The sequence below is a fragment of the Capricornis sumatraensis genome, chromosome 5 (assembly GCF_032405125.1).
Source record: "Capricornis sumatraensis isolate serow.1 chromosome 5, serow.2, whole genome shotgun sequence".
NCBI classification, from domain to species: domain Eukaryota; kingdom Metazoa; phylum Chordata; class Mammalia; order Artiodactyla; family Bovidae; genus Capricornis; species Capricornis sumatraensis.
The window spans coordinates 54935249-54960986 of NC_091073.1; the positions used below are offsets into that span (position 1 = coordinate 54935249).

At 39.8% G+C, this 25738-nt stretch overlaps 1 gene segment (V, D, J or C); it reads right to left on the reverse strand.

Moving 5' to 3' along the window:
* Positions 1-24569, reverse strand: LOC138080240 (T cell receptor gamma constant 2-like). The segment is given in 8 exon segments: positions 1-143; positions 3148-3189; positions 3474-3521; positions 4024-4083; positions 9688-10017; positions 14690-14753; positions 24091-24407; positions 24494-24569. Coding segments are annotated over 8 exon segments (1080 nt in total).
* Positions 24570-25738: the final 1169 nt, after the last annotated feature.

Genomic DNA, 25738 nt, shown 5'->3' on the forward strand with positions numbered 1-25738 from the left:
TCACGAGCTCTTCCCATCACGGCAGACGCCTGTTCTCCTAAACACACAGCAGGAGGTGGTGACAAAGTAGACGGCACTCTTGAGGAGGAGGAAGAGGTAGGTGTAGTAAGCAGAGTTGTACGTCAACTGCAGCTCCACGGTATCTAGGAGGAGTCATGTGATTATTACCCATTCTTTCAAAAGGATAGGACACACTTCCTAACACTGTGTGTGTGTGTTAGTCACTCAGTCGTGTCCGACTCTTTGCACCCCCATGGACTGTAGTCTACCAGGCTCCTCTGTCCACGGGGATTCTCCAGGCAAGAGTACTGGAGTGAGTTGCCATGCCCTCCTCCAGGGGATCTTCCCAACCCAGGGATCAAACCCAGGTCTCCCGCATTGCAGGCAGATTCTTCACCATCTGAGTCACAAGGGAAGCCCAATAAGAGGTGTGGCCACAATTATTTACTTCTGATTGTCTACATTAGCCTGACACCCCTGTAACACCAAACCCCAAGGTAAACATTTATCATCACAACCACCACCACCAGGACAGCTCAGAATTCAGCTCACAGTTCAAGTCAACAACCTCAGCTAAATTCACTAGAACCTTCCAAAATATTAAAAAGTAAGGTTATATTTTTAATGGAGTCCAGTAGGGAAAATCATTTGTGATAAATTGCTTTCAGCATTTTCTTCACCCTTGCCATAGGTCTAAAAAATAACGAGTAATATTCATTAACCACTAGCCAAATGCTAAACACTTTTCTGAGAGCTTTGCATGCAAATTTTTAATCTTGATTAATTTTTACGATAACCTATAAGATCATTATTTTCAACCCCCATTTTACAAATGAACTGAAGACAGAGAGGAGTAATTTGCCTGACGTCACACATTTAGAAAGTACCAGGAACCACATTTCAATCCCAGCGACGCGATTTTAATGAGCACATTCTTAGCTGTCATGTACTTCTGCATCTCCACATTCAGTGCATACCCCAGACCTTTGATATTTGGCAAAAATATCAAGTCGAATCACTGGTTTGGAAGGATCTGATGGATTACACCTTGTGCATCAGTGAGATTACGATCAGGTTATGATCTGTGAAATTTGGTGGCGTCTACAGTGGGTGGGGCAGAGTGTAGTAAAGTGAACATTGTGCAAAATGGAAGTGGTTAGCCCAATTCTCAGAAAGTTTAGGCGCTCATGCCTCAGTCACCTGTCTGTCCTGAATATCTCTCATCATGGCTGTGATGCTATAGGCTAATTGCGCTTACTCTCCTTTGAAGTTTTACAAGAAATATATGATGTCAAGGAATAATTAACAACAGTGATGATGGATCTGACTTGGCTAAACGAACCACAAGGCTGAAGTCTGTTCCTGAGAAAACTTCTCTCTTTATAGAGTCAGAACTCCAGAATCACTAGTATATGGTGTGTGTCAGGTCAGGTGTTAGCTGAGTTTCAGGCCCCCTGACACATTGAGAATGAAGAAGGGATCAGCAGGACCAGAGCCAGTGCTTCTAAATTCACTAAGAACCTTCATGTAGGGAGAAGGGGCCACCAACTAGTACTGATCCTGTGCCAGCTAAATGGATACCCTATGGAGACATTCCACATAGGTGACCTTGTCTCTGTAATAACTGAAAGTGAAAGTGTTAGTTGCTCAGTCATGTCTGACTCTTTGTGACCCCATGGACTGTAGCCCACCAGGCTCCTCTGTCCATGGAATTTCCCAGGCAAGAATACTGGAGTGGGTTGCCATGCCCTTCTCTAGTGGATCTTCCCAACCCAGAGATCAAACCCGGGTCTCCCACATTGCAGTCAGATTCTTTACTGTCTGAGCCACCAGGGAAACACTCCCCTTCGATTACTGAGTTAGGTGTAATTGTTCCCTATTGGCAGGTGAGGATTCTGTTGTTTAGCAGTATGAGTAATGCACCCACATTAATGCAACCAAAGAACTCTAGTCTGTGATAGTTGGAAGCCCAGGCACTTACACTCCTGGCCAGATGTCCATTGTGTCAAGGCCTTGGTTTTTGGATTTCTTACTCTATATCAGCATCTTAGAGGAGAGATTCAAATTTCTGGGTTGAAATTCCAGATCTAGCTGTGAGACTTGGTACAAGGGACTGAATTAATTTCAGCTCATTGCCCTCATCTGTAAAATGGGGGGAAATTAATATGTTTTTTCCAGTGGTCGTGTATGGATGTGAGAGTTGGACTATAAAGAAAGCTGAGCCCTGAAGAATTGATGCTTTTGAACTGTGGTGTTGGAGAAGACTCTTGAGAGTCCCTTGGACTGCAAGGAAATCCAACCAGTCCATCCTAAAGGAGATCAGTCCTGAATGTTCATTGGAAGGACTGATGTTGAAGCTGAAACTCCAATACTTTGGCCACCTGATGCGAAGAGCTGACTCATTGGAAAAGACCCTGATGCTGGGAAAGATTGAAGGCAGGAGGAGAAGGGGATGACGGAGGATGAGATGGTTGGATGGCATCACCAACTCAATGGACATGGGTTTGGGTGGACTCTGGGAGTTGGTGATGGACAGGGAGGCCTGCCATGCTGTGGTTCATGCGGTCACAAAGAGTCGAACATGACTAAGCAACTGAAGTGAACTGAACTGAACTGAAAATATGCTCTCTTAGGAGCTTTATAAAAATCATACTTAAAATACATGAGAGACATAGTATAAGGTCGTCTGTAAGACTATGAAACTCTCTATAAGCATCGGTTTATGTTATTAGGTACTAGCAACAACCAAAGACTCAACATACATAAAAGCAACTTGGTATCATTTTTGCATAGTCACTATAATCAAAAGCTACACAATTGAGTGAAACCCATTGTTGAATAATTCAGAGCCTATCACTGCATCCTCTGATTGAGAGTCATCTCACACCAAAACCAGTATTGATTGTGTTAAGATGACTCTTACAGAATGTTGGATTTACTTAAAATATGTGTAACCTAAAATATATAGACAGTGTAACAGAATATATAATAGACTTACTTAAGATTTCCTTATAGACTATATAGCAGACTATTTTGCAATATCCAGACTTTCTGATTTTCTACCTTAAATCAAGTTCAAAAGTTTAATTTATCTAGAGGAAAAAAGTGCTATAACATGACATAAAGGCAAATACAGACAAAACTTACTGTTTTCATCTCTCAGACATGCTTTTGTAGAATTGGTGACTTCTAGAAGAGAAAATAGTAGTCAATTGTTCATACTTACTATTTGATACATGATATATATGTGTATGTATGTTTGTGCGTATGTATATATGTACACAATACACACACTCATATATAAAATCTGCCAGTAGAGACAGGAGAGATTCTGATCAAATGTATGAATCTTAAAGTTTCAGAAATAATTGGTCTTTCCTACCATAAACCAGGAAAGTTCAAAAGGTAATTTCATCAGGAGGAAAGGAAAATGCTATAGGATGACATGAAGGCAAATATCTACAAAAACTTACCACTTTCACCTCTTGAACAAACTTTTGTAAAATCAGTATCAGTGACTTCTAGAAGACAGAGCAAATATTAATCAATTGTCCACGCCCATTATGACAGTGTGTGTATGTATGTATATATGTGTGTTTTATATATATATATATATAAAATGTGCTGAGAGACAAGTCAGTCGGTTCTTAAAACTATGAAAACTTTTAGCGTCACCATTCCAGATGTTTGTTCTTTTCTACTTTTAGCCAGAGAAATTCAAAAGAATTAATCAGAAGGGAAAAAAATACTAAAGCTTAACATAAAGGTGTAGGCAAGCCTGCTAAGACGCTCCAGTCATGTCCGACTCTTTGAGACCCTATGGACTGTACCCCTCCGGGCTTTTCTATCCATGGGATTCTCCAGGAAAAACTACTGGAGTGGGTTGCCATGCCCTCCTCCAGGGGATCTTCCTGACCCAGGGGTCAAACCCATGTCTCCTGTGGCTCCTGCATCACAGGCAGACTCTTTACCACTGAGCCACCAGGAAGCCCAACATAAAAGCAAACATACACAAAAACTTACCACTTTCATCTTGCAAACAATCATCTGGAGGCTCAGTAGTAGCGACAACTGGGCTGAAAACTACAATAAATGAGAGAAAGTATTCAGTTATTCATGTTCATTATTTGACAGTGTGCATGTGTGTTTATATGTGTATGTGTAATGTATATATATGTATGTATGCATGTAGCATATATATGTATTATATATATAATCTCCTGACAGATTAAAATATGAGCTCTACAAATCCAGAAATAGTTCATCTGATCCTATGTAATTCAGTAGGTCTAATTCATATATTGTTTTCTACACATGACAATGTCTGTCCAAAATACAATTTCAAGAAATATTTGCAGAAAGGCAAACAGAAAAAGTGGCTGCTTTACATCTTCAGCGTCCACTGCTGACATGAAAGGATGTTCCCAAGATGAACACATCCAATCCTAGAATCTGCAACAGAATCCCATGTTCAAGGGAGTCTGGCTCAGGTAAATTTCCCTTCTAAGCAAAGGAAAGCAGTCACACCTTTTCATATCACACATGTTCTCAGTATCCCTGACTCATCCACATGATTTCTGCATTTGTGGTGTTTGTGAGCATAATGAAAACAATATTAATAAGGCTAATAGCTAGTGAGCAACTATAACTAGCTTAACTACTTAACATGTGTTACCTTCTTTAATCTTCCAATGATGCTGGAGTGAAGTGTATTTTGGAGGATTCCATGTTACAAAAGAAGAAATAAGGATGAGGGAAAGTGACTGGCAGAGAGTTGTACCAATGGTACCAGTGATGGCAGAGCCAGCTTTCAAAGGATCATTGTGAGAGATTAAATGAGACAGGGCCTGTGTAAAGTACTTTGTAAAATAAGCCACAGAAAGAAAGTAACCAATGAACAACAGAATTCTACTACTGTAGACACTAAAAGCATCTTCTTTTCCAGATATCTTAATTATTCTTATCAGTGACCTCATTTATTATAGGAGGTCAACATTTCAGTGCAATTCCAGGGATAGAAAATTCCAGATACAAAAAAAATCAGCCAAATTGCATTTATAGTTTTCTGACTTGATAAAACTGGAAGTAAGAGTTGTACTTATCTACAATGTTAAAAGGTGAACATACAAAGATAAATATTTTTAAAAAGAAAATGGATCCAGGAAAACAGAGTCACAGTGGTTGTTTGGCTTATTCCTTTTCTTCTGGATATGTTCTTATCCATATAGATTTGGTTCTGGTATGCCATTTTATGCCCTCATCGAGATCAGTTTTCACTATAAAAAATGAATGTGAGGTGTAAAGGCTTTGCAGTAAATGCCAAGAGTGAAAATATTAATATAATCATCCTCAAGAACTGACCTTAATGTGTCTTAAAACTCTCTGGGACTTCCTTGATGGTACAGTGGATGGGAATCCATCTGCCAATCCAGGGACACGGTTTCAGTCTCTGGTCTGAAAGATTCCACATGCCACAAGACAACTAAGCCCACACCCCACAACTACTTAGCCTGTGCTCCACAGCACAAGAAGCATTGCAATGAGAAATCCAAGTACCTCAAAGAGTAGTCCCCACTGATCGCAACCAGAGAAAGCCTGCACATAGCAACAAAGACCAGGACAACCAAAAAAAAAAATTTTAACTTTACTTCTTTTGCTTGCAGTGACTATATTCATTAAAGATGAACAAACCTCTTATTACTATGAATTGATTGAGAGGAAAAATTGCAAAATTTCAGCATAAACAGCAGTGTATACTAAGACCTGTTTCTCAGTCAAGATTGGTCAAAAACTTGGACCTGATAGTTTTCTATCTCTTCAAAAATCACTTCATGATTTGTGCTTCCAAGTGGATATGATAGAATTCCAGCTGAGCCATTTCAAATCCTAAAAGATGATGCTGTGAAAGTGCTGCATTCAATATGTCAGAAAATTTGGAAAACTCAGCAGTGGACACAGAACTGGAAAAGATCAGTTTTCACTCCAGTCCCAAAGAAGGGCAATGCCAAAGAATGTTCAAACTACCGCACAATTGCAATAATTTCACATGCTGGCAGGGTCATGCTCAAAATCCTCCAAGCTAGGCTTCAACAGCACATGAACCAAGAAATTCCAGATGTTCAAACTGGATTTAGAAAAGGCATAGGAACCAGAGATCAAATTGCCAACATACGTTAGATCATAGGAAAAGCTAGAGAATTTCAGAAAAACATCTACTTCTATGCTAAAACCTTTGTGTGGATCATAACAAATGGTGGAAATTTCTTAAAGAGATGGGAATAGCAGACCACCTTACCTGCTTCCTGAGAAACCCGTATGCAGATCAAGAAGCAACAGTTAGAACTGAATATGAAACAATAGATTGGTTCCAAATTGGGAAAGGAGTACATCAAGGCTGTATATTGTCACCCTGCTTATTCAACTTAGAGGCAGAGTATGAAATGTGGCATGTGAAATGCCAGATTAGATGAAGCACAAGCTGGAATCAAGATTGTCAGGACAAATATCAATAACCTCAGATATGCAGATGACACCACCCTAAAGGCAGAAAGTGAGGAAGAACTAAAGAACTTCCTGATGAAGTTAAAAGAGGAGAGTGAAAAAGTTGGCTCAAAACTTAAAATTAATAAAAAGAAGATCATGGTATCTGGTCCCATCACTTCATGGTATATAGATGGGGAAACAATGGAAACAGTGAAAGACTTCATTTTCTTGGGCTCCAAAATTACTGTGGATGGTGACTTCAGCCATGAAATTAAAAGACGCTTGTTCCTCGGAAGAAAAGCTATGACAAAACTAGATAGTGTATTAAAAAACAGAGGTATTACTTTGCCAACGAAGGTCCATACAGTCAAACCTAGGTTTTTCCTGTAGTCATGTATGGATGTGAGAGTTGGGCTAAAAGGAAGGCTGAGCACCAAAGAATTGATGCTTTCAAACTGTGGTGTTGGAGAAGACTCATGAGAGTCCCTTGGACTGCAAGGAGATCAAACCAGTCAATCCTAAAGGAAATCAACCCTGAATATTCATTGGAAAGACTGATCCTGAAGCTGAAGCTCCAGTACTTTGGCCACCTGATGGGAAGAGCCGTGTCATTGGAAAAGACCCTGATTCTGGGAAAGATAGAAGGCAGGACAGAAAGGGGACAAGAGGATGAGATGGTTGGATGGCATCACCAACTCAATAAACATGAGTTTGAGCAAGCTCCGGGAGATGGTGATGGACAGGGAAGACTAGCATCCTGCAGTCCATGGGGGTCGCAAAGAGTCAGACACAACTGAGAAACTGAACAACAACACACTATTCTTGAAAGTGAAAGTGTTAGTCTCTCAGTCGAGTCCGACTTTCTGCATCCCCATAGACTGTAGCCCACCAGGCTCCTCTGTCCATGGGATTCTCCAGGCAAGAATATTGGAGTGGGTTGTCATTCTTTTCTCCAAAATATCTTCCCAACCCAGGAATAGAATCCAATTCTCCTGCATTGCAGGGAGATTCTTTACCATCTGAACCACCAAGGAAGCCCATATAATATTCTTAACTTTTATTAAAAACAAGAAACTTCCCAAAAATAGCATTAGAAATTTACTTAAGAGTGGTTCCATCCCTGGGTCAGGAAGATCCCCTGGAGAAGGAAATGGCAACCCACGCCAATATTCTTGCCTGAAGAATCCCATGGTGGAAGAGCCTGGTGGGCTACAGTCCATGGGGTCGCAAAGAGTCGGACATGACTGAGCGACTTCACTCACTCACTTCACTCAAAGAGTGACATTTACAGAAATGTCCTCTAGCTATATGGGCATGATATCCATGGAAAACATTTATTTCAGAAATTAAGTTTCAAGTATCATACATGATAAAAGGGAGCTTGTCTCCTTTATGATAATTATCACCATGAGACTTACTACCCTTTTTATTTTTCCTTAATCACAGAAAAGTTAAAACCTAATAGGACAGTTAGAGCCATGATTATATTAAACTGCACTTAGCAAATTTGTTTATCATGTATTTCTTAGAGTAGAATGAATGGAAATAGAGATTTAGGGGAGTTTCTGTAATCTTAGTTTTGACTAGCTTAAGGAAAGAATATAAATAATAACAGTAGATGCATGAATAAATACACCCATTTATGTTTTAGAATGCAATTCTTTTGCTGACTTTATTTCATTTGCTCTTCATTGCAGTCCCAGGACAAAGCCAAGGCAAATGTTCAAGCTTGATTTGATCATTGGACAAACTAAGAATCAGAGAAGAAAAAGACTTACTTCAGAAATTCAAACTGGTGCACAGCAAACATCTGTGCACATTTTACGTGCTTGGTTCCCACTGCTTAAAAAGGCTTCCTAACCACAGAGAAAAGCACAAAACGATTCCTCTGATGTGCACTCTGTGGCCTTTAGTCTGTTAGGTGAATTATTCAGAACGTTAAGTCCTGAGTCCAGTGAGTTAGAGGACCCCTGTCTAGGTCAAGATAGACCCAGCACTTTGCCCCTACTGCGTGGACATGTCCAACATCTGCTCACAGGGGCTGCTTTTGGGACATCATGCCTGGATCACGAGTGACCCTGAGTCATCCAGAAAAGTGTATATTCCCTTGACTGTAGGGCATCCTCCCTAGGACAATAATTCACCCAAGTGTGTCCATCCACACATCCCTCCAGACCTAGCATGTGCTAGGGCTACAATAAAAGTATCTTGAAAGACCTTTTCTAATGGCAAGAAATACATTCATTATGTACAGTGGGAATAAGTTTGCACACTTTAGTCTCACCCATCTTTAATTACAAATTTTAACTTCAGGGTAGTAAATAAAGTACAAATTTTAACTAAGATCATAATAAAACTGCAGCAGTAAATTATTCTCTTCAGTTGGTCAAAAAGTTCTTTCAAATTTTTTCATAACATCTTATGAAAAACCCAAATAAACTTTTTAGCCAACTCGATACTTTTTGCTAAACTGCGATATGGTTTCCTCATAACAACATCATTGTGTCATTTAATAACCCACTGTTTCTGACTTATACTTTGAGTAAAAGCAGGATTAAGGTGAGAATGACTTTGCTTGGTGAGTAGAGCATTCCTGAAAGATATATAAATGTTCTTATTTCCTGATCAACCAAGACAATCAAAAGTGGAATTTCTTTTTGCAAATTTGTTGTGTTCTAAGTTGCTAGACACTTTCATATATTTTCTTTCATTTAATCCACACAAAGACCCTAAAATCATCATTGTGACTGTAACATTTTGGAAGATGAAACTGAGGCTAAGAAAGCTTAAAAATATTTTTTCTTTTTTGTTTTAATGCTCCCATGACTCTACTATTTTAATTCTAGTGGAAATTTCAGGACATTTATGCTACCATTAAACACAACAACATCTTAGAAAGATGTGTTTATTTGACTTGACAGAAAAGTTGGGGTATTGTCTTTGAAACACTGTGTTCTGGGAGGTTATTATTGTTTAGTTGCTAAGTTGTGTCTGACTCTTCTTTTGTGACCTTTTTTTGTGACCTCTGTCTGGAATTTCCAAGGCAAAAATACTGGAGTGGGTTTGTGTTTCCTAATCCAGGGGATCTTGCCAACCCAGGGCTCAAACCCATGTCTCCTGCATTGGCAGATGGATTCTTTACCACTGAGCCCCTAGGGAAGCCCAAGGGAGGTTATATTTATATTTATGTTTATATTCACATACCTTCATTCACTGCAGGAAAAAGAATCTCTTGATCTTTTCCTCCTGCATTTTTCTCAAGTCTGACGATACACATGTGCTCTTTCTTCATGGAGTTTTCTGTCACTGTCAGCCAGCTGAACTTCATGTATGTGTTATTGGTCTTCATGGTATTTCCCTGCTGGGATGGCAGAATTCTGTTGCCATTCTTCTCTTTCCAAGAAACCTTAATAACGTCAGGGAAAAAATTTTCCAGGAGACAAAGATATGTTGCAGTCTGTTGATGGTTGACCTCATTAATTGAAGGAAGAAAAATTGTGGGTTTGGGGACGATATATGTAGGAAGGTTTTTATCTGCGGAGGGAGATAGAAAGGAATTTAAAATAGTTATTAGAGAAACACAGAGAACCATGGAATAAACTAGCATGTAATAAAAGGAAGAAAACATGTCACTGAACTAGTGCTCACCATGGTTTCCATTCACAGTAGATTGTGAGGGACTTACTATCCTTATTTTCAATAGAAAGAGACATTCAAGAGGTTATGTAACTTGCCCAAAGTCACAGCTAGCATAGTAGAACCTGGATCACACGTTGGCCTTTGTTCTTTTTCCATATGGTAAGATGAGGTATGAGTTTTATCTCCTTCCAAAATTCATGAACACATTTATTTTTTAACATCTCTTTTGCTCTATCATACTGGAGCCTGTTTAAAGTAGATGGATGGGCTTCGCTAATGGCTCAGTGGTAAAGAATCCTCCTGCCAGTGGGGGAGATACACATTCGATCCCTGATCCGGAAGATCCCACAGGCCTTGAGCACCTAAGCCCCTGCACCACAACTACTGAGCCTGTGCTCTAGACCCCTGAAGACATGACTGCTCAGCCCTTGCGCAGCAACTCTGAAGCCCCGTGCCCTAGAGCTCAAGCTTCAAACAAGCGAAGCCACTGCAATGAGAAGCCCGCACTTCAGTGAAGAGTAGCCCCGCTCTGAAAAGACAAAAGCCCATGTTACAGCAAAGAAGATGCAGCAAGGGCAAAAATTAAAAAAATTAAATTATGCTTAAAAAATGAAGCTTTTGGGTGTGTGGTGGGAATGAGAATGGGGGAGAAGTCCGGGTAACTCTGATAGTTTTTCTAGAGGTGAGAATCTTTGACTTTTTTCTTTTTGCGAACTTTTTATTTTATATTTGAGTATAGCTAATTAGCAATGCTGTGTTAGTTTCAAACGTACAACAAAGTGATTCAGTTATACGTATACATGTATCTCTTCTTTTTCAAATTTTTCCCCAATTAGATTGTTACAGAATATTGAGCAAAGTTCCCTTCTCTGTGCTATATACAGTAGGTCCTTGTTGGTTATCCATTTTAAATATAGCAGTGTGTATATGTTAGTCTCAAAGTCCCTAACTGTCCCTCCCTCCACACTTCCCCCCTGTAACCACAAGTTTGTTCTGTAAGTCTGAGAGTTAGTTTCTGTTTTGTAAATAATTTCAATTGTATCATTTCTTTTTAGATTCTACATATAAGAGATATCATATGATATTTATCTCTTTCTCTGTCTGAATTACTTCATTCAGTACGACAATCTCTAGGTCCATCCATGTTGCTGCAAATGGCATTGTTTCATCCTTTCTAATGGCTAAGCAATATTCCAGTATACACACATGCGCGCACGCGTGCGCGCGCACACACACACATGCACGCACACACACACACACACACACACACACACACCGTATCTTCTTTATCCATTCTTCTGTCATCAGACACTTAGGTTACTTTCAGTTCTTGGATATTGTGAATAGTGCTGCTATGAACATAGAGGTGCTTGTATCTTTCCAGACCATGTTTTTCTCTGGGAATATGCCCAGGAGTGGGATTGCAGGATCATATGGTAGCTCTATTTTTCGTCTCTTAAGGAACATCCCTACTGTTGTGCATAGTCACTGCACCAATTTGCATTCCCACCAACAGTATAGGAAAGTTCCCTTCTCTCCACTGCTTTCCCTTCCTATCCTGTTTTGTAACTTGTGCTCTCTTTGGCCACATAACTCATCCTCATGTTTTGCAACTCTGTGGAACTCCATTTAACTACCCTGGAATGAACCATATTTATCTTACTTTGTCAACAAAGGTCCATCTAGTCAAGGCTATGGTTTTTCCAGTAGTCATGTATGGATGTGAGAGTTGGACTATAAAGAAAGCTGAGCGCTGAAGAATTGATGCTTTTGAACTGTGGTGTTGGGCAAGACTCTTGAGAGTCCCTTGGACTGCAAGGAGATCCAACCAGTCCATCCTAAAGGAGATCAGCCCTGGGTGTTCATTGGAAGGACTGATGTTGAAGCTGAAACTCCAATATTTTGGCTACCTGATGCGAAGAGCTGACTCATTTGAAAAGACCCTGATGTTGGGAAAGATTGAAGGCAGGAGGAGAAGGGGACGACAGAAGATGAGATAGATGGTTGGATGGCATCACTAACTCAATGGACGTGAGTTTGGGTAAACTCCGGGAGTTGGTGATGGACAGGGACAGGGAGGCCTGGTGTACTGCGGTTCATGGGTTCGCAAAGAGTCAGACACGACTGAGCGACTGAACTGAACTGAACTGATCTTACTCCTCATATAGATAAAAGTCAGTAGGAAATTTATTTGTATTTTTAAACAATATACAGTCATTTTTTATAACGGGAATTAGTGTCCCTGTGTACTTGACAATCTGTGATATTGAACTTACAGCTTCAAATGTGGATCACCTGCCTGTTTCTGAAGTGATGGGATTCTTCTGGTGGGTTTCTAATTTTATATAACATCTGACCTTCAGATCTGAAAACCTGCAGATTTTTGAGTGGAGGAGTTGATTGTGGGGGACTTGAATTTGGAAACAAAATAGCAATATTTCCAAAACTTCTATTAAAAATGTATAATTTTCTGACATGTTTTATATAAACCTTATCAAGTAATGCATTTACCAGAATTTTGATTCACTTTAGAGAATTGTTTACCAAGGCACATTTTCTTTTGAAATTTCATTTCAAGTTTAAGCATGATTAAGAATGCACAGTATTTTGACTCTGTATCTCCCCCAGTGTTAAATCTACCCTATAAGTTTGATGAACTTCTTTAGAGTTCCATGGTTTACTGTGTTTTCATCTGCTAAATAAAGTATGCTACTGCTAAGTTGCTTCAGTCGTGTCCGACTCTTAGCGACCCCATGGACTGCAGCCTACCAGGCTCCTCTGCCCATGGGATTTTCCAGGCAAGAACCCTGGAGTGGGTTGGCATGTCCTTCTCCAATGCATGAAAGTGAAAAGTGAGTGAAATTGCTCAGTCGTGTCCGACTCTTAGCAACCCCATGGACTGCAGCCTACCAGGCTCCTCTGCCCATGGAATTTTCCAGGCAAGAGTACTGGAGTGGGGTGCCACTGCCTTCTCCGAAATAAAGTATACATATAATCAAAAATTAAATGTATGCTTCCTGAATTTCTTATAGACATGATGTCAACATATATAACAAAAACATAGTTTATAAATGATCCCACTTAAATGCTGGAATGTTTCTTGATTATATATTTATGGTTAAAGTAATGGTTGAAATTATAAATGTTAAAATTCTTTCCAATTTATTTCCAAATGAAACACAAATACTTTACTCATATTCTCTTTGAGCTAGTTTAGAGTTGTTTTAATCATTCTGAGGGCAGTTTCTTAAGAACAGAAAAACTAAACTTCTCATTTGAAAAGAAAAAGAAAAAAATTTTTGAGAAGTTTTTACTCTGTAGCAAAATTCCTGAGTTTTCTACTAAAGAAGTAAGCAAACAGAGGTCATTTTAAAACTTACGTTGTAAATACAATTAGGTCTTAATGTGCTTAATTTTATACACCTTACTCATGGTGTAAATAGTATCTTATTGATTATAATAGTAAGATACTGTATATTTCTCCCATCACATACTTTGTTTTTATTGCTTAAGAGTACTCTAGTTTTCCTTATATTTTATAAATTAATTAGAATTATTTCACATTTAAATAAGCAAATTACATTATGACCTTTGCATCTGTATTTAATTGACTTCACATTATGATCATTTAATTTATGAATTAAAATTTTTCTGATAAATATGATCATGAAGCCCAAGTTTATTGGTTAAGGGCCAATAAATGTTTGTATTAGAGATGATATCAATTAAGTGAAAGGATTCAGATGTAAAACATATAGAACACATATAAAAACAAATACATTTTAACTTCATTTTTCTTGACAAATAGAAAGCAGTCTGTTAAAGAGAAACAAATACCTCCCAATTCAATTTTGTGTGTGTGAGTGGACAGTAAGATAACTTTTTGTTCAAGGAGTTAGAAGTACAACTGTATCCTCTGAAGAATTTCTCTTCTGTCAATATTTTGGCTCCAAACAACTCTCCTTCCTGAGTGCAGTTTTCCCTTTGCATTTGAATAGAGTGTGGATACACCTATCCAGCCCCGACAATGTGTTACACAGTGTGTCAGGGACACTACTGACAGTTTCATTGAATTCTCATACGATACCTGCTAGATGCATACGGCTATTCCATTTTGTGGATTCAGAAACTGAGGCCAAAGATAACAGACCAAGTGCTCATAAACAGTAAATGGTAGACCCAGACATCCTGATCTGATGACTCCAAAGCCAGGTTCTTTGAAAACACCTCTTTGCCATCAGGAAAGGAAATGTGTCAGCTCACAAAACTTACCTATAATAACCAACTTTGGCCTTGAACCAAACACTTTCATGATGATCACATATATTATACAGGAACCCTCTATATAAGTCCACATGTTCAGAAAGCCAAAAGCCAAATCTGACTATATTTGTACACAGTTGTCTATGGTATGCTCTAAGGATTTGTTTTAATATCTTTCCTAAACTCCTACGTCTAATCCCCATTTGCATTCCCATTTTCCCAAACATTTTAAACTATTATTCCAATTTGTTTCTTACCTTCCCTTCACTATTTTGACAAAAAATGCCCTTCTTCAGGTACTTACCTTGGACGAAAACTTTTGTTCCTCCACCAAAGATCATGTTGTTTAAATTCCACAGTGATTCAACCTGTGGCAAAAACTTTAGACTAATTTAGCTTCTCTGAGTTCTTTAAATCCTAGTGGAATCATGACAGCCTGGGATACAAGAGACCAAGTTTCTGGTCCTGATTCTCTTTGCTCATAACAGGTTCCATGGCTGAGCTAATCAGGTAAATTAAAGCTTTCGGTGTTTGTTTATTTGAAAACATAGTGTAAAAAGTGTGAATCAGTTCGACATCCCTTTTAATGCTGAAGTGAGACCAACATGAAACAAGATTTGAAAAAGTGATTGTATTAAAAATGCTATGGAAAAGAAAGGCCATAACAATTATTATTATCATTATTATTAGTGATTTCTTATTACTAGCTGATTGTGTGCTCCAACATAATATGTTAATGTCATGGGACCAGGGCTTGCCCTTACTGATGGGAATTCAGTGTTTTGGGGTTGCAGCTGAGTCTATGGCAATTAACTGTGAAGATTCGTTCCCTTGTTTGCTTTCTGCTATGTTCCACATGTCAGGAATTCTTAAGGCCATTGTCATAGGGCACGTGCTTTTCATACACACAACTTAAAGGCAGTTGTTTGTCTAGTCTTACCCGTTGTATTTCCAGGGTTAAGCAACTCAAAGGGAACGTTGAACGAGTGAAGTCACTCAGTCGTGTCCGACTCTTTGCCACCCCGTGGACTGTAGCCCACCAGGCTCCTCCGTCCATGGCATTCTCCAGGCAAGAATACTAGAGTGGGTTGCCATTTCCTTCTCCAGGGGATCTTCCTGACCCAGGGATTGTACCCAGGTCTCCCGCATTGCAGGCAGATGTTTTAACCTCTGAGTCACCAGGGAAGCAATAAGGGAACATTGGCTAAAGCCTAATATGTATAGTCAGTATATGGAATTACTTCACTTTTGTTGTCCAAAACAAATGGTTTCCCCCTCCTGCCCAGTCAACAGCACAATTAATGTTTTTCCAAGCTTTTACTAGAAATTTCAGCCTCAGACTGACTTCTCTCCAGCTCATGTGTAGAATTGAGCTTGCAGCTCTTGGTCTTCAAGGCAAGATGATAAGAGAAATGGTAGGATGCCTGGTTCTCAAATCCTATTATTTTCATGAGGGGTTGTGAAAACCTTACCTGCCTGACCCTATCTGCTGAGGGTCACCATCTGTGAATGACATTAAATGTTATGGTATCCATGGCATTGATGAACTGGTAGTATAAATGGGTTTGATTAAAGACCATTTCTTCCATTTTATAAAGTGGATGTTGAAGACTATATCCCATCTTTATTTCACTTTTCTCTTAACTTCTTATATTAAAGTCTTTTTCTAATTTTATGTTGTAAAAACAAATCATATTAAAAATTTTGGTGTGCTTATTTTATCAGCTAATAAAAACTATGTATTCCACCACCTTTTCATTTTTTTCTTTTTTATATTCACTTTTTAAATTGAGCTAGAGCAGACACATAGCTCTCCTACCCTTGAGCATTAAAATCTTAACCTGTGCTTTCTGCTAGAAGTCCTTTTCCCTCCTGCTTCCCTGAGTGCCTTTGATCTTATTTCATGCCCTTCCTGTACATGGCATTTTCTATCTTAGGTCTTCACAAACAAATTTTGGAAACACGCAATTTAAATACACAGAAGCACTGTCTTCACACACGAGTAATAATACAAATTATAACCTATTACAAATTAAGAAGTCAATTAAATAATCCATTTAAAAGATCAAGCTACAGAGGAGTAAATGTTCAGAATATAAAAACTTAGACTTCATTTTTCTCACCTTATGTAATGGTCCAGACTCTGTCCTTTGGAATAAACAAGTCTCTACTGAATTACAAATATTTGCCACAGTAACTTGTTATGTGACTTTAGGCACGCACCTGAACTTCTCTAAACCTCAGTTATCTTATCTGTGGAATGGGAAGACGAGGATTCCTTTTGAGGAAAAGATAAGGCACTGAAACTACGTATCATGATGTCTGCTAAGTCGCTTCAGTCGTGTCCGACTCTGCGACCCCATAGATGGCAGCCCACCAGGCTCTGCCATCCCTGGGATTCTCCAGGCAAGAACACTGGAGTGGGTTGCCATTTCCTTCTCCAATGCATGAAATCATGACGTCTAGCCCTCAGTAAATAGTAGCTGATATTATTATTATTCTCTTTAGTGGGACGATTTGGGGTCATTTTATCAAATTCTTTGGACAGATAAAATATATGAATTTTATAAGCAATACTTACTGTGGCAAATATTACATCATTTGAGAAAGAAACAAGTTCATCAATCCAAGATCTGTTGTTTCTCTGGTAGCCACAAGCCATTGAATATGAGCCCAATCAAGCCAGCATCTAGAATGCTTTTCCACTAGACTATAAGCTGTTTGAGTGTTGGGATTTGTTCTGTCTGTGTCTTGTTCACACTTCTATCTCCAGCATCCATATAGAAACTGTCCTCAAAAAATGTTTGCTGAGAGAATGAGCAAGTGAGGATGTCCAACCATGCAGACTCTTTTCATGGACTTTGGAGCTGAGCTGGCTTGAGCTCACAAATTCCATTACACTGGTCCATTTCCAAGCAATGCAGTAAGAATTGTCATGACATAAATTCTGACTGCTCTCAGCTTCCCTCCATGAAACTAGAGTATTAAGAAGTGGGATTTGCAAATGTTATATAGTCACTTATTATAAGAAATTGTGTTTGCACTGCTGTTAGGTCTTAGGTGAAAATCAGTAATACAGGTTTTAAGGTTATTGGGGCAAAACTATAGAGAATAGAAAATTTAAAATGTTTCTCACTTAATAAACCATTTATAATAAAAGGATTTTTTTTTGTAAATTCCTTTACAAAAAAACTTTACTGACATAAACTTTGCCAACAACTTTACTGACATAATGACATATTATGGTAATGGTGTAAGTATATTGAAACATAAATGAAACAATGAAACAGATATGGTCCTTAAAATATTTTAATATCTAGCCTGAGTCTATTGTGCACGCGTGTGTGTTTGTGTGTGTGTATTCTAAAAGATGAATTTCAGTGGCTTACAACAGGAAGTAGCTTTGTTTCCATGCACATCCATATACAGTGACCGCTAGCTGCAAAATTGCTCTTTGCATGCTGAGGGCAAGTATGTGGCAGTCAGATAAGGGGGGTTGTAAGCTTTATTTTTATTCTTTCTGAAAAACAGCCATCAGTCTTTCATGATAAGGTAAAAATAGAAAAAAGTTACTTACCACAGGGAGCTACTATGAGCTTAGTTCCTTCTCCAAACATCTTCTTCCAACCTGAGCTGTCATACTGGTTCAGGCTCCTACAGTGATCTCAGCCTTCTCCTACCTTCATGAAGTGACTAGCAGTTTAACAACTTTGGGCTGGCAATTTGACCTTCTGAGTTCTTATGGAAGTCCTTGATAATGGGTTTTATGGCATCTGATATTTTATAAGTTTTCCTCAGATCAGTGGGCCCAAATATCTGTTTTCCATGGTGGACTACGGAGAAGCCAATGGCACCCTACTCCAGTACTCTTGCCTGGAAAATTCCATGGACAGAGGAGCCTGGTGGGCTGCAGTCCATGGGGTCGCTAGGAGTCGGACACGATTGATCGACTTCACTTTCACTTTTCACTTTCATGCTTTGGAGAAGGAAATGGCAACCCACTCCAATGTTCTTGCCTGGAGAGTCCCAAGGACGGTGGAGCCTGGTAGGCTGCTGTCTATGGGGTTGCACAGAGTCGGACATGACTGAAGTGACTCAGCAGCAGCAGCAGCATGGTGGACTAATCATTGACAATACTGATTAACAATGAAAAGGATAAAAGCAGGAAAAGAAGAGTTTGACACTAGTAGGTTAACCACCTGTTCTGCTTTCCCATATTTCCAGGAAGAGTATTCAAAGAATTAAGAATTTTTAAAACAATTTCCAGGTGTTCATCTGTGTTGAAACTGCTTGGAGTTCACATCAAAGGAAAAGCTCTTCCGTTCTCACAAACACCAGGGCTGCTCAGTTAGTGATTTGGGGATATATTTCTGAAAGGAGGAAACTCTTCAGTAACTGAAAATGCAAATTTGCCAATTCAAGTGTACTTGAGCAATGTGGACAAAGTTCTCCGTTCATTGAGTAACATAATTCTGTTTTGGGGGAGGGAGAGTATTGTTGACTTACAATGTTGTTAGTTTCTAAAATGAAAACCAATAATATATATTTTGCAAATTATTGGAGAAAGGAGAAGGATATTTTTTCATCTTAAACAATAGAGAAAAGAAAATTTAGAAAAGTGCTTGGCCCTTAATAGACCATTTACAACAAAGTAATTCAATTATACATATATACTGCAAGGAGATCCAACCAGTCCATTCTAAAGGAGATCAGTTCTGGGTGTTCTTTGGAAGGACTGATGCTAAAGCTGAAACTCCAGTACTTTGGCCACCTCATGCAAAGAGTTGACTCATTTGAAAAGACTCTGATGCTGGGAGGGATTGGGGGGCAGGAGGAGAAGGGGACGACAGAGGATGAGATGGCTGGATGGCATCACCTACTCGATGGATATGAGTTTGGGTGAACTCCGGGAGTTGGTGATAGACAGGGAGGCCTGGCATGCTGCAGTTCGTGGGGTCGCAAAGAGTCGGCCTCGACTGAGCGATTGAACTGAACTGACTGATGTGTATATATATACATATTCTTTTCCAATATGTTTATTACAGGATATTAAATATAGTTCCATGTGTTATACAGTAGGACCTTGTTGTTTATATATTTTATATATAATAGTTTGTATCTGCTAATCCCAAACTCCTAATCTATCCCTTTCCCACCCTTTTCCCTTTTGGTAGCTATAAGCTTGTTTCTGTGTCTGTGAGTCTGTTTCTGTTTTGTAAATAAGTTCATCTGTGTCATATTTTAGATTCCACATGTAAGTGATATCACACGGTGTTTGTGTTACTCTGTCTGACTTCATTTAGCATATCATATCTAGGCCCATCCATGTCACTGCGAATGGTGTTATTTAATTCTTTTTTAGAGCTGAGTAGTATTCCACTGTGTATATACCACCTCTTCTTTATCCATTCATCTGTCAGTGGGCATTAGGTAGGTTCCATGTCTTGGCTATTGTAAATAATTGGTGCTATGAAATTTGAGTGCATACATCTTTTTGAATTATAGTTTTGTCCAGATATATGCCTAGGAATGAGATTGCTGGATCATATGGCAACTCTATTTTTTGTTTTTTAAGGAACCTCCATAATGTTCTCCACAGTGGCTGCAGCCATTTACATTCCCATCAACAGTGTAACAGGGTTCCTTTTCTTCACCATCTCTGCAGCATTTGTTATTTGTAGACTTTTTAATGATACATTCTGACCAGTGTGAGGTGAATCTTCATTGTTTTAATTTGCATTTCTGTAATAATTAATGACAGGCAACATGATTCTTTACCACAATAATTAGAAATGAGAACACAAGTTCTGTGATGACTTATTATCTTTCATAGGATAAAAGAAGAAATTTGTAGAATACTATTTTCCTTGAAATTATAGATTCTTTATTTAAACCAAAATTTGAGAGCTAAGGCCAGTTCTCTTATGATGAAAGAAGAAATGTCTTCCAGGCTGTTCTGTAATCTTAAGCCACTCAATTGGATAAAGAGAAAAAGAAATTGTCAGAAGCAACTGAATGCTCCTCTGAGCACAGATAAGCTGTCCATTTGCCAGGACAGAGACATGACCGACCCTGATTTCCCCACGTCCGCTCCAGACCCACCCTGTCATTGTTATATCCCTTACTGCATCAGGCATAGTGCCTTCCCTATGGAGATAAATCTATATGATCGATATTATTGGTACAAAAGAAAAATGTTAAAATAAACTGTAATTCTTTAATATAGTGTTTACACTATATTTTCAAAAACAGTTATACTCACTAGCTCCTTTTACGTAAATGATGGCATTTTGAACCAAGAAACAAGTCTTCACAGAGATGAGGATGTAACATAAGGATGGATGATCAGGTAGAGAATGATAGAGCTGGAAGGCAAACATTTCTATAATACCAAGTGCCCACAGTGTGCTACAGAAGGGAATATGGAATCATTCAATACTGCTTGCCATTCTTTTTAAAACAATTTTTAGTTCCTTTTGGAATAAAGTTGATTAACAATGTTCTGTCAGTTTCAAGTGTACAACAAAGTGATTTTAATTCTAATTTTGCCTATTACCTGCTTGATTTATTTGCTATCTAACACTCCATGTTCTAACTCTGAAAATGTAGTAAGAACACCTATGTCTCACATCATTATAAGGAAGACGCGTAGCACAATCCAGACACAGCACAGGAGTTCAGTGGATCCATGACCTGGATCTCTTTCTTCTCTGCTCCTTCTCTTTTTGGAAAGAGGCAGGTCACAGAGATACCACTGAGGGGACCTGATGTGGACTGGGGTACTCCCTTTGCATCCCCTTAATTCCTTGACTTGAATGATATCTATCATTGGTATCTCCTGACAGAAGAATTCTCTGTCATAGGGATTTCAGCCTTGCCTCCCAGTGTGCACTCTGTGATGGAACTTCATGGTCAAGGCTGTGGGGCAGCCACATCCGTCTAACGCAAGCAAGGAAGGAGCTGACTGCAAATGTCCTATTTTTCCTGTGCCAAAGAGGTATGGAAAATTAATGTCAGAAAAGTTCGATTCAAAAGTTAATAACCATATACCAATAAAATTTTTAAAAAATTAGTGAAAATCTATTACTCTTCTACTCTATCACACTGCCCTCAATGAACATGACCTGGGGCATCAGCACAATACACAGCCATGCCTTTGCCATCCTACATCCCCCACTTTGAGAGAGACAGACTAGCTGAAATGCAGACGACTGGCTGAAATGCTTCCCAAAGTAAGTGACAGTCTTGGGGCCATTTCTTTCATCCTGGCAGTGATTACCCTGAAAATGAGATGACCCAAGAAAGATATACGCTAGGTTTCTAAATATGTCTCAGTAGGATTTTCATGCAGAAAAGAGCTCTACAACTGTGGAGGTTGCAACTGACATTAAGTGGTATAATTCCAAGAGAGAGACATTTTGGAACGGTTATATTCTGTTTTATTTAGACCTGAGAAAACTGGTGCCTAAAAGCGTGAAGATCTTGCTCAAGGTCACAGAGTTCATAAGGGAAAAGCCAGAGTCAGTGAGGGGTGAGAATAGGGTTCATGCCATAGTCGAGGTTCACAGCAGAGGCACTGGGCTGTCTCTTCCCAGGGACTGTGGACCATGGACTAATATCTCTGTAAGGACGTGGGTGACGAGCTGGTTCTTCTTGTTGGCCACATTGTCACCAGTTCAAAAAATTCACTCTCTGTGGAGTCAGGCATTGGTGTGGCTGCAAGAATAGGAAAGAGTTGTATTAGGAAGATGGGGAAGATGAAGCAAACGAACATGAAACAGAGCTAGAGTAAGTTTCTGTCGCCTTTACCTCCACCTTGTCTAACACATACCAGGGGATCTTAGCTTTGAATCAGGCCTTCAGTGAAGGGTTGGGCTCTTTCAGAAGGAAAGCATATATGAATTATACATTTCTTACCACAAAATCAGAGCTCAGGGAGGTAGACAATGAGTTTAGGAATCTTTTATTAATTGTTTTACCATTGCTATTAGGCTGTACATAAACTTTGAATTTCCACTTGAAAAGTGTCTAAATTCAGCTTAAACTTCAAAAACATTTTATTTCTCTCCCTCAGACAGCATCAAGGTCTTTCCTGTTTTGGGGCTGAAGAATCAGTGACACAGGCTTTCTTTTTTTCTTCTTCTTCTTTTCATAAGAAGTTAGTGAATATAGTGATAAGTGATTTGTGTGATTTTGCTATAAATGCAGAGATCAGAGGCATATACTTTTAGCTGTTCAACCTCCTCATTTTATAGAAGAGAGCAGAGTAGCCAGAGATTCACTCAAAATTCCATATGTGGTGACATTCAAGGAGATGTGTATAACAGGATACTGAATAGCTCCCTGTGCTATTCAATAGGACGTTTTTGCCAATCCATTCTATATATAATAGTTTGCATCTGCTAATCCCAAGCTCCAGTCCTTCCCTCCCCAACCCTCCTTCCCCTTGGCAACCACGCGTCTGTTCTCTGTGCCCCTGAGTCTGTTTCTGTTTCATAGATGGGTTCATTTGTGCCATATTTCAGATTCCACATATGTGTGATCTAAAAGGGTGTCTCTCTTTCTATTTTTAACTTACTTCACTTAGTATGATAATCTCTGGTTGTATCATGTTGCTGCAAATGGCATTATTTTATTCTCTTTTATGACTGAGTAGTATTCCGTTGTGTATATGCACCACATCTTCTTTATTCATTTATTCGCTGATGGACATTTAGGTTGTTTGCATGTTTGGGCTATTGTGAACTATACTTCAATGAAAATAAATTAAATTAAAAAAACAACAACAACAAAGAGAAGTGTAAAGCAGAGAACCTGATGTCTCATCCAGGGTTAACTGCATCACCATGAGGATTTTTATCAACTCAAACCCATGAGTGCCAGGCATGCCTATAGATGAGGACACTGAGACATTGCCAATATTGTTTCCTGGGCTACTAACTGCTGTCTCTTCCCCCACAAAATGGTAACAATGGGTGAACAACTTAGAGACTGGAATCAGGCATACACTTCCAGGCTCAGCTTTCAAATATTTTGTGGCAGATCTAGACAGTCCTTCACCCATTGAAACCATATGCGACATTTTATCTGTGCATCCTTCATGGGAAATGGTTGGATTTTTATATTTTCAGTCAATACCAGAGCTGTCCGTTAGAAATAAATGTGAGTCACCAATTCAAGCCATAGATGAAAATGTTTTGGCTTCTGCATTAAAAAAAGGACACTTAAAATGAATGTTAGGACTATTTTTACTTAGTCCAAGATATCCAAAATATTTCAACAGTAAGTCAATATAAAAATAATTAAGGAGATATTCCACTTTTTTTTCCCGTGACTACCTTCAATGTATAGCTTGTGTTGTAGACATACAGCCCATCTCAGCTTGGACTCTTGAACTAAATATACTTCAAGGGCTCAATAGGTGGATGTGTTTAGTAGCTGGTAGATTGAGCAGCCCAAATTTTCCTCCAAATGCTCCAAACAAGCTGAACTGGATGATCTTTGGAAAAGTCCCGGCCACCTGCATAGCTTTTCACCCGGGTCAGCTTCAGCTCCCATCAGATTTTATCTGCAGAAGCCCTAGAGTAGGGGGATACTGAGAGATCACCCCAAGGCAACCTAAGGGACCCGGAGACGGTGGCAGTTGCCAGGTCTGGGCGAGCAGTGGGTCTCAGTGCTTTTTGTGCAGATCCCGGGGCTGCGCACACTGCTGTGCGGATCCCAGGCAGCACAGTAGTACAGTCCCTCGTCGCTCTTCGCCAGCTTCCTCAAGGACATGGTGCAGCTCTTGCCATCCCCGCCGCGGGCTGCGCTGACTTTATCACCTCCTAGGACCGAATCCCACTGCACATCTCGCTTGGACAAGGCTAGATAGAGAAGCCTCTCAGGGGCCTGGCCCTCCAGCTGGCGGAACCAGTGGACGTAGTCCACAGACCTACTGACATGGCAAGGCATAGTCATAGCTCCACCCGCGGACCCCACCATCACGGACCGCTGTGACAGCCTGATCTCCTGCTGGATACCTGCAAGGGAGGAGATGAGGGCAGGTTGAGTCCGCAGCCTCCGCGTGCATCCAGCTCGGCCCACCGGGGAAGCCGCGGGGACTCACCTGGAACCACGAGGGCCCAGAGGAGGGCCAGGCGGCCCAGCACGGCTCTGCCCTCTGCCCCGAAGGAAGAGCCCATGGTGGTGGGGCTCAAGTTGCCCTGAGGCTCCACACCTGGGCGGGTGATGGAGGTCAGGTCAGGGTCTGAGTGGTGCTTCTCCCAGGCTCCCCGGGGAAACTGGTGAGAGAAATAAGGGAGGGGTGGAGGAGGGAGGAGCCAGAGGGAGGAGACAAGAGTCTGACCACAGGGTGAGGGGAGGAATGATAAACGAGAAAGTTCTGAGAAACACTAACGAATATTGGTGGAATAATGAAATAGGAATACAGAGATCGGTGATTGGGCATCAAATATATTTTGGCAGTGTGCTAACTGATTTATGTTCATTGTTTTATTAAATTCTGAAACCTTGTGGGATAAATAATATCTTCGGTTTACAAATGGGGAAAGCTGGGGCTATTTTATTTCATTTTGTTTTAACTTATTTTACAGTATAGTCGATTTAAAATGTTGTGTTAGTTTCAGCTGTACAGCAAAGTGACATATACATATACGTATATATATATCCTTTTTCAGATTCTTTTCCCATATAGTTTATTACAGAATATTGAGTAGAGTTCGCTGTGGTATACAGTAGGTCCTTGTTTATTTTGTATGTGGTGGTGGTTTAGTCTCAAAGTTGTGTCTTTTTCTTTGCGACCCCATGGACTGTAGCCTACAAGGCTCCTCTGTCCATGGGGATTCTCCTGGGAAGAATACTGGAGTGGGTTGTCATGCCCTACTCCAGGGGATCTTCCCAACCCAGGATCAAACCTGGTCTCTTGCATTGCAGGCATACTTTTTACTAACTGAGCCACCAAGGAAGCCCACTTTATATATAGTAGTGTGTATATATTAATCTCAAATTCCTAATTTATCCCTTCCCCAAAGGAGATGGTTTTTAAGTCACTGCATGCCCAAGAAGAATTAGGTTGGGATTTAAAGCTAGGTCTGGCTGGAGACAAATCTCATGCTCTCTTTGGCTACTTCATACCCACAGAACAATGAGTGCCCTGCTAATTTGGGAGGAGAAGAAAAACCCAGAACAACCATCCTTGCTGAAAAGTCCTGCTACTATCTGAGCCAGCATTGGGCTGTATCCTCCAAGGATCCCATCAGAGGAGGACTAAATTTTCCTAATAATATGATAGCTGTGTAGTTTTGGGCAAGGGGTTTCACCTGCTTTTTTCCGTCTGTGAAAAGGGAAGTCA